General features: G+C 36.6%; 3 protein-coding genes across 3 annotated transcripts; 1 reads left to right on the forward strand and 2 right to left on the reverse strand.

The window, feature by feature from the left end:
- Positions 1-52: 52 nt before the first annotated feature.
- LOC137576589 (2-acylglycerol O-acyltransferase 2-like) lies at positions 53-1,719 on the reverse strand. The gene is made up of 6 exons (XM_068289813.1): positions 1,482-1,719; positions 1,327-1,424; positions 1,133-1,264; positions 709-1,050; positions 448-647; positions 53-384 (listed from the first exon to the last, which is right to left on the reverse strand). Exons 1-6 carry the CDS (start codon positions 1,608-1,610, stop codon positions 227-229), a joined length of 1,059 nt encoding a protein of 352 aa, XP_068145914.1. The 5' UTR covers positions 1,611-1,719; the 3' UTR covers positions 53-226.
- Positions 1,720-4,228: 2,509 nt separating this feature from the next.
- Fem-1 (protein fem-1 homolog B) lies at positions 4,229-7,484 on the forward strand. Its single transcript, XM_068290584.1, is given in 5 exon segments — positions 4,229-4,296; positions 4,370-4,472; positions 4,904-5,186; positions 5,247-6,695; positions 6,759-7,484. Coding segments are annotated over 5 exon segments (2,019 nt in total). The 5' UTR covers positions 4,229-4,276; the 3' UTR covers positions 6,923-7,484.
- Positions 7,091-8,203, reverse strand: LOC137577191 (uncharacterized). Its single transcript, XM_068290585.1, has 3 exons — positions 7,948-8,203; positions 7,660-7,869; positions 7,091-7,603 (listed from the first exon to the last, which is right to left on the reverse strand). The coding sequence occupies exons 1-3, from the start codon at positions 8,081-8,083 to the stop codon at positions 7,509-7,511; spliced, it is 441 nt and encodes a 146-aa protein (XP_068146686.1). The 5' UTR covers positions 8,084-8,203; the 3' UTR covers positions 7,091-7,508.
- Positions 8,204-8,768: the final 565 nt, after the last annotated feature.

Consider the following 8,768-nt stretch of genomic DNA (forward strand, 5'->3'; position numbering starts at 1 on the left):
CTTTTCCTTTTTGTATATACTAAGTAAAATTGGTAATAAAGAAAACATACGCTTTCGTTAAAAATAACAAACTAAATGAATTATTATTATAAATCAAATTAGGAATTTTTCTTTTTAAAATTAACAAACTAACAAATATTTATATTTAGACATTAACAGGGCAAAACCAATTTTTACATTGGAATTTCAGCTATGGTAATCACAAGAGGCTTATAGTTGGCTATATCTATTGTATAATCAATTTGATATTTTTGGAATCGGGAATATATTTCTCCTTGTATTTGTCAAACAATTGTTCCAATTCTGTCATTACCTTGGCATGAATTTCCTCTACATAGGCAGGATCAGGTTGAGAACTCTTAAGGACATCGATGGGAGAACCCACTGGAAGAGAAAACAAAGAGTTAAACCAAAGATTCAAATACAGATATGTGAAAAAAAACTTACCAACTTGGACAATGGGACGACGATGGGGCAGAAAACCAAAGGTGTAATTAAAGAAACCACGACCAACTGGAATCAATGGTGAAATGCCAGTAAACTTCTTCACAAAATCTTGAATTTTGCGTAAAATTGAATCTGGAGGATTTGCCACCTGATTGAATATATCAACTTCACCAAATGATATGCTGGGCACTATGGAGGAACTGAACATAAGAATTACAATTACTATTCAGCTTACTTGGTATAAGTCATTTCCCTACTTACCCTGTACGTATGGCCATTTTAACGAAACCCTTGCGATTCTTCAGGGTCAATATGTAACGTCCAGGATGTGAATCCAAGGCCTCTTGGGCTCCACCCACTAAGATGGCCACCGCATTGGATGTGAAACCATCACGATTGTCTTTGTGCTCGGGGTCATTTGATTTTGTTAGAAAATAGACCAAAGACTCTTTGGAAACTGAAACCAAACCCCACCAACGCAGCAATTCCCGGAGAATTGGCGTCTGAAAATGCTGATCGAGTGTACCCACTTTGGGACGAATTTTGGGAAACAATTCGAGCCACTTGGTGATGTCCAGGCCCATGTTAATGCAAATCCCCGTGCTAAAAATAAAAAATGCCAAACGATAAGATAATGTATTTTGATTTCATCGAGTAGTAGATAGCTAAGGGGATAGCTTCTTACCCTAAAATGCCATGGGGAAAACTGGCCAGGATATAGTTTCGATTTGCTGGCAAATCGGCTGTCTTAACCAATTCGACAGGAAAATAATTTCGATAGTTGCGATAAATGGAATTAGTGCGATTAATCATCCAGCTAAGAAATTTCATAGATTAGTTTTAAGAGTTAATTATAAAACCATAAACCTTCAAACTTACCCATTGCCATCCATGGCGGAATAAGTGCGCTTATGATCGAAATATGAATAAATAAGATAGAGCACAATCAAGGCTCTTAAAAATAAACTACCATAGATCTAAAAAGAACATAAATGAGAAATTATAAACCTTATAAGTTTATGATAAATACTTACAAAAAGTAGAGCCACAATTATCACCGATATTATGGGCAGCAGGAAGAAGGACCAGGTAAAAAAGGCAGTGACCATTATTTGTAAACGCCGCTGAAGCGGCACCTGAAGTGGAGCCCATTCGATTTTCATAATTTCTAGTCAACGTCTCTTTGACAACTAAACGGAGAACAAAATTTGTTTAAAATGCGAACAACTTGTACTTATCCTTATCGAAAAAGAACAATCTCAAATCGGTTTCGAGAGCCTCATTCACACACACACACACACTCAGACATTTTCAAACTGATTAGGCTGAACCCAAAAAGATAAGTTTCAGATTAAAGAAGAACCCCCATGTAAAGTAAACTAAAATGTTAAAATGTTATATGGGTAATTAATATTTTATCACAATTTACAATTACTTCATAAAAATCTCTATTCAAAATCAAAGATCAATTACTACTTATCTGCTTTGTTTGATTAACCAAACGATAACAATTGAACAATTGAGATGTAGTAAAATGACGAAACTTGAACTTTAACCAATTTGTGATTATAATTTTGAAATATTTAGACTAATTTCTGCTAGTTCGCAACAGTTGTCAGCCAATAATGTCTGCTATAAGCAAATTGTGCGTAGACATTTTCTGATAAGAAGCTAATTCTTTGCTTTTGTTGATAAGCAAACAAAAAGATTGAGTAGAGCGTCTGAATAAAAATTTTGCTGATTCATTTTACATGTTGAAATCGACTTATCTTTTCACATATTCAATAATCATATTCAAGTCAATGTAATCGTAACTTGTTCTAGCTACAAGTAATTGTAATTGGCTGATCAGTTGTTATGTAATTACTAAAGTCCATGTGTCGCATGACTCATTTTTATATATACATATATATGTAATTAGTTGTATGTTTTAGTGTTTGTTTATGTTTATGCGTCTGGCTGCTAGTGCACTTAAAAATTCGACCCCACTCACGTACACTTTTATTTGAACTGAAACAATTAAAAGTATTTCATTATGACTAAACCAGGGAAATTAAATGAAGTCACATACAGGCAAAACAAGTTATTTGCCATAATTTGCATGAATTGCAAGTTTAATGGATATTAAATTAAAAGAAAGATGTATTATTGCTTCATGTTATTTAATGTTTGTAAAATTTGATTTTAAATTACAAAATTTTGCCTTTATTTTTATTAATATTTATTTTGAAAAAGCCCGCTCAACGAAAATTTCCCAGACTCACAATGCTTACGCTTACCAACACTGTACTGCAGTAATCGGTAATCGAATAGCTATCGTTATCATTGCTCATCTCTAGTGTCAGGTGCGCTGCTCTTCCACAAAAAAAAAAAAAAACAGAAAAACAAAAACAAATTTGCGATTCCAAAACATAAACAGTTGATGCCCGCTCTTGTAACATAATGGAAGTCGATCCCGAGCCGCTAGATCAAGATGCGCATACCGCGATTTACGACGATAGCCTAGATTTTGGATTCTACAACATGGCCCATGGCATGCTTATGGAGATTAGTGATGAGCTGCGAGAAAAGTTCGGGTCGCAGGGTCGCCTAATGTTATCCCAACTAAATAGAATCTATCTTGCTGCCCGGAGTAGTGAAGTTAGTATGCAAAGTGAAATGTAAATAAAACAGACTTAATTCACATAAATTCATTTATGTACATAGATGATGCGTTTCGTGGAAGCTCTCAATGTGGTGGACAGCAAGGAAATGCAAACCCATTTGGTTAATATAGTGAGTATTTACGGTATATCACACTAAAATGGGGTAGACTTCATTTTGCGTAATGACAAGAGGCGCATTGCCTCAATTACTACTGCGTCATTAATGAAAAAAAAAAAATTGTAGATATACATATACATACATATGTATAAACATTTGTACATATGTATATGTATATATGTATGTATATACGATTTATATGTAAAAATTGAATTCTGTTGCCGCTGTTTGCCTTGGCTCCTCTTTGTTTATCGCCTCATCTAAGCGAGAGAAAGAGAGAGTGTAATAGAATGAGTGGGTGTGAAAGAGAATGCTTTGCCAAAAATTACAAAAAAAAAAAAAAAGGAAGGAACAAAAAACAAGCAGTAGTAATTCATTGTTTATTTTGATGATGTTAATTAAATGATGTGATTTTGTTTTCACTGAAAACTCTATTTAAAAGCAAAAGCGTCATTTTGTCATATGCAATTACCATTCAATAGAACATTACTCATACGCCTCGTGGACCGACTCTCGCTCTCGATTTAGCTGGACATGAACTTGGCCAAATGCCAAATATATCATTCTTTTTGCGTGTTTCCTGAAATGTGCGTTCATTAATTCACCTTGGTGGGGCAAACGGCGCTTTATCAACAAATCTAATCAAACTTTAATGAAATAAATAATGCTAACGGCTTTATCTTTTCATAATAAGAAATAATATAAGCAGCACTTTGACTCTCTCCACCATTTCCCATTCTCTCTGTTTGTTTAAGCAAACAGCTGCCGGTTGTAAATAAGAAACCCCCGAAAATAATGCAAGGATTCACTCTCTCTCGCGCCTGGCTTAACAGCTGTTCAAGCGCACTCTCTCTTTTCCACCCTGTTATGGTCTTTCGCTCTCTTTTCAAACAACCCCCTTGAATCCTTCGAGGCAAAACTTCGAGGGTTGGCCGGGAAAATGGAATGTGAATCGTTTTAATTCCTTCGTTATCCAAAACGAAGTTTTATTGAGTTTTACATAAGGACACAAGCCAGAAGTTGTTTTTTAGCTGTCAGTTATTAGAAAATATAAATATTTTGTACTATGTACGCGGAATTGTATCGGTAATAGAAAAAATTTAAGGAATCTCTTGATTTGCATCCATTGCAATTTAGTTTTTATATATTTTGTTTTTAGTGCACGCAAACGTTGGTATGAATCCGCATGGCCAGGTCCTAGTTTCTGGCGGGGAGTTCGTAATGAGCCTTTGCCAGCGGTTAACTATCTTTCATATCCGGCGGTGAGTTCTATGACCTAAATAAATGGCTATTTTTGGTGTACACATATAGAGAGACCAAGACGCAATACGGCCTGGATGCAGCTGCTTGGCTGCTTGGGTTGGTTGTTGGGTGATGGGTGGCGAGAAGGAAGAGTGCAAAAATATTGTAATATTTACACACTGAAAATAAGCAAATTTTGCAAACAAAGAGTATATACAAAGGCAAAAAGTCATCATACTCAACGCAAAAGAAAAATATATGTATATTTAGTTTTCTTTAAAAGATTCATCATGGCGGGGGGCACGCACTATTTTCGCCTGACAACAACCTTGACTATGAAAGCTGCGGCTGTGCAACAAATTTCAAATTTGTGTACCTATTTGTTTTTCCCCTGACACTATGTTGCCCCTGGAAGTTGTTCAATTAGCTAAGGTGATGGTTTTATTTCTAGAATTTCGATCAACCGGATGGACAATCCTTGACCCCACTGACCATGGCCGCCATGTCGGGTAATGTGACATTCGTGAAGACTTTACTCTCCCACTATGATGTGGATTTGGAGAGGGAATGCAATGTAATCTTTGATGGTTTAGTTGTTTATGGTGCTACTGCTCTTTGGGTAGCTGCTGGAATGGGCCACTTGCAGATTGTTAAGATGCTAGTCCAAGCCGGAGCATCTATTAATCATAATACCAAGGCGCAATCATCGCCCTTAAGAGCTGCTTGCTATGAGGGTAAGTTTTTTGTGAGCTCTTCAAAGGGATTTCAATTTATTGATTTTTGTAATTGTTCAGGTCGTTTGGATATTGTGGAATATCTTATTGACAATGGAGCCGATGTGAATGCCACAAATCTCTTTAATAACAACACTCTGATGATTGCCGCCTACAAGGGTCATAATTTGGTGGTCAAAACTCTGCTGGACAATGGAGCACTGCCCGATGAGCAGGCCTTGTGTGGGGCCACCGCTTTGCATTATGCTTCGGAAAGTGGCCATTTGGACGTGGTTCAGGTTTTGCTGGATCATGGAGCTACCTTAAAGAAGAATGAATTGGGTCTGTCGCCTGCCCTGCAGGCTGCCGATCGTTTGCATGATCAGGTCGTCGAGGAATTCCTAGGACGTCCTGGTCTAATGTCCCAGGAGGATAAAATATTGACTTTAGAGCTAATTGGAGCCACATATGCTAATGATAAGAGCAAATATGATATCAATCTGGCCTACACCTATCTATTAAGAGCCATGGAAATGCGCTACGCTGATCCACGAAATGTCATACGCAAGAAGGTGGAGCCCCCCGTTCCGGCCTATGACAGTTGGTTTGAGACTGAGAATTTGCCCGAATTGCTAGCCATTAAATTGAATCATCATTCCGTACATATGGAATCATTGGCCATACGAGAACGCATCTTGGGACGCAATAATCCGGAAGTTCCGCAGGCAATTATATTTCGCGGTGCCGTCATGGCCGATCATGGACGTTTCGACCAGTGTCAAGTGCTTTGGAATTATGCCACCGATTTGCGTATGATCAATAATAAAAAAAAAATGTTATTTATTTATTTTTTCAGAGCCAATAATGATAAAATTTTGCCTTCTTAGATCTCTGTGGAGCGTGACTTGCTGCGTTTCGCACAATTATTTGCCCAAATCTTACGTGGGGACAATCATAAGCTCACTTTGGATAATGTTTTGCCCATCCTCGATAAGTGTCAGCAGGAGATACAAATAAATAAGTGTAAATTGATTAGTGCCAAACCCAATACCTGTGCCAGTCTCGTTCAAGATCAGAACAATCAAAACTGCATTACTGCATTGTATTTGATCAAAGCAGTGACCCAAATGGCCCGACGCCGCAAAGATCAGGACATCAACGAGGAGCAAATTCAACAATTGTTCCTGATTGTTCGCAAATTTGTACAGAACGATACACGGATGTCGGATGGTCAGACAATGCTGCATCTAGCCGTTAATGGCGTGACAGCGGTGGATGAGTTCTTCACAAGTGATATGTGTAGATTTCCCTGCTATGCCACTGCATTGGTCCTGGTGCACTGTGGTGCCTCGCCCAATGCTGTGGATACGAATCGTAACACTCCACTGCATATATTGGTGACCAAGATACATCCATCACATGATCGTCAGTACGAAATGGCACGCATATTGGAGTTATTTGTCGAAGCTGGTGCCCATTTGGATGCAGTTAATGCCAGTGGTCTGACAGCTGCTGCTGCCTGCAAACAAGGTCAGTAAGAATCACATCATTTGGATATTTGTGCTATCTAACACATCTTTCTTCTCTCTCCAGCTTCTTTGGTCAATCAATTGCAGAGCTATCAAAATGCTCATACCAGTTTAAAGTGTTTGTCTGCTCGCACCATAGCTACAAATAGATTAAACTTTAAGGGATTGATACCCACCCAATTGGAGGCGTTCATTCAAATGCATAGTGTAAACAAAGTCATACCATAAATGAACAAAAGGAAACAAAAAGAAGAGAATTTCTCGAATTTAGCTACTTAAATTAGCCAAAACAAAAAAAAAGTGTATTGAGGTTTTAGATGAATTTTTTTTTCATTAATCTCTTTTTTGCTACACAATTCATGTTTTATTTATTTACACACAAAAACACACACAACATTTGGACTGACTGTTTTACGTTTCTTAAAATTTAAACTTTTCTTTACGCTATATATACACATATATGTATATAGCTACATATATATATATTATGTATGCTTTTCTTGTCTTGTAACTCTAATCCATACTTTTATGTAAAAAATTAATTTATTTTTTTTTTTTTTGTACATTTTTTCTATATACGTATGTATGTATGTATTTATGTTAATTCATCTAAGGGGAGAGAGTATGTGATGTATTTAATATATTTATGTTACTCGCTTAGGGCAAAGTAAAAGCAAATTTTTGTTTCGAATCAATTGAATTGATTTGATTTCTGTTGGAGCGAAAATAAATTAGAGAGAATATGCATGTAACCAAAAAAAATATACATATATATACACAAAACGCGATAGATTAACCATTTCAAATCTTATTGTTAGATATTAATATCGCTTATTTTGGGATTATTCTGTCTGACCTGCGGATAGACCTGAGGCTGACGCATTACCTCCTCATACGATGGAGGCGGAGCTAAAAAAAGTGACTTGTGAATATGTTAATCAAGTTTTTATAACATTGATACTCACCATTAATCACATAATCCTCGTCATGGGTGTAGGCAGGATTAATCACTGCATCTGTGGGATATGTACGCTCTATGGTACGCTCTTCGAGAGTCGAGCGATGTGAATATCTCTGCAAATTATCCGTATGACGATGAAAATGATTCAAATAATGATCTTCACGTTCAACATCATCACTTTGCAATTGAATAACATGAACTGAAGGACGACGCTCTGCGGAAAAAGAAAAAGCCCACAGAGAAATAGAATCAATAAGACTTTGAAAAATGTATTTCCATAGACTGAACCTACCCGTCTCATTGATGGCATCGGTATAGTTCTCACCAAAACGGAATGGAGCTGCTAATGATTTCTTACACTTTAGAAATAACACAATTAATATCCAGCCCAATATGAGAACCAGATAGACAAAACCCAGCATGCTCATCGTCCTGCTGTATGTTTTGTGTGCTTCTTTTTGTTGTTGTTGTTATATACAAAATCGATAAATGCCGTCACAATGCTCTTGTTGTTGGCCCCATCGAGTGGACATTGTTGTTTCCTAAGCAGGTCCTAACGCACAACTGACTAAACCGAAGCGTCAAACCAAAACCAGCAAAAAGCCAACTGGCCCGTCGCCATATCACCCACTGACCACAACAGAGAGAATTACATGCTATCCACCATCCAGACGGCGGGTAGGGCATGGGACATTGAACTGAATATTAGGGTTATTCAAATGAGACTACTAATACAACTTTTTAAGAAGCTCGATTAACATATTAATAGGTGAAGTTATTTTTTTTTTTTTTTTGTCAATGTTGAACTAATTAAATGTAATGTTTATTAAAAATGCAAACTCAATGTCATACGCAATTCTCAATGTCTATATACAGATATATAATATCTATAGATGTAAAGATATATGTATTCATGAGAAATGATCAACATTATTCAAATAATAATCAACAGTATTGTGAAAAAAAATGTAATTTTGTTTTATATACAAAAAGGAAAAGCTAAATTTGTTATCTTTAGATCTTTGAAACTGTTCAATAAGTATTGTCCCAAAGGAATGGAAGGACTTCACACACTGATCCTGAAAGGGATATACTGCATTCAGGAGGAAATCT

Source organism: Drosophila tropicalis, unplaced genomic scaffold, assembly GCF_018151085.1.
Source record: "Drosophila tropicalis isolate 14030-0801.00 unplaced genomic scaffold, ASM1815108v1 contig_593, whole genome shotgun sequence".
NCBI classification, from domain to species: domain Eukaryota; kingdom Metazoa; phylum Arthropoda; class Insecta; order Diptera; family Drosophilidae; genus Drosophila; species Drosophila tropicalis.

Excerpts from the sequence above, each read along its gene's own strand:
- LOC137577191 (XM_068290585.1), bottom strand. The coding sequence starts at position 8,083 with ATGAGCATGCTGGGTTTTGTCTATCTGGTTCTCATATTGGGCTGGATA. Across the intron at positions 7,870-7,947 it reads CGATGCCATCAATGAGACGG|AGCGTCGTCCTTCAGTTCAT; the intron begins GTAGGTTCAGTC and ends CTTTTTCCGCAG. Across the intron at positions 7,604-7,659 it reads CGAGGATTATGTGATTAATG|CTCCGCCTCCATCGTATGAG; the intron begins GTGAGTATCAAT and ends CACTTTTTTTAG.
- LOC137576589 (XM_068289813.1), bottom strand. The coding sequence starts at position 1,610 with ATGAAAATCGAATGGGCTCCACTTCAGGTGCCGCTTCAGCGGCGTTTA. Across the intron at positions 1,425-1,481 it reads TAATTGTGGCTCTACTTTTT|ATCTATGGTAGTTTATTTTT; the intron begins GTAAGTATTTAT and ends TGTTCTTTTTAG. Across the intron at positions 385-447 it reads TCGTCCCATTGTCCAAGTTG|TGGGTTCTCCCATCGATGTC; the intron begins GTAAGTTTTTTT and ends TTTCTCTTCCAG.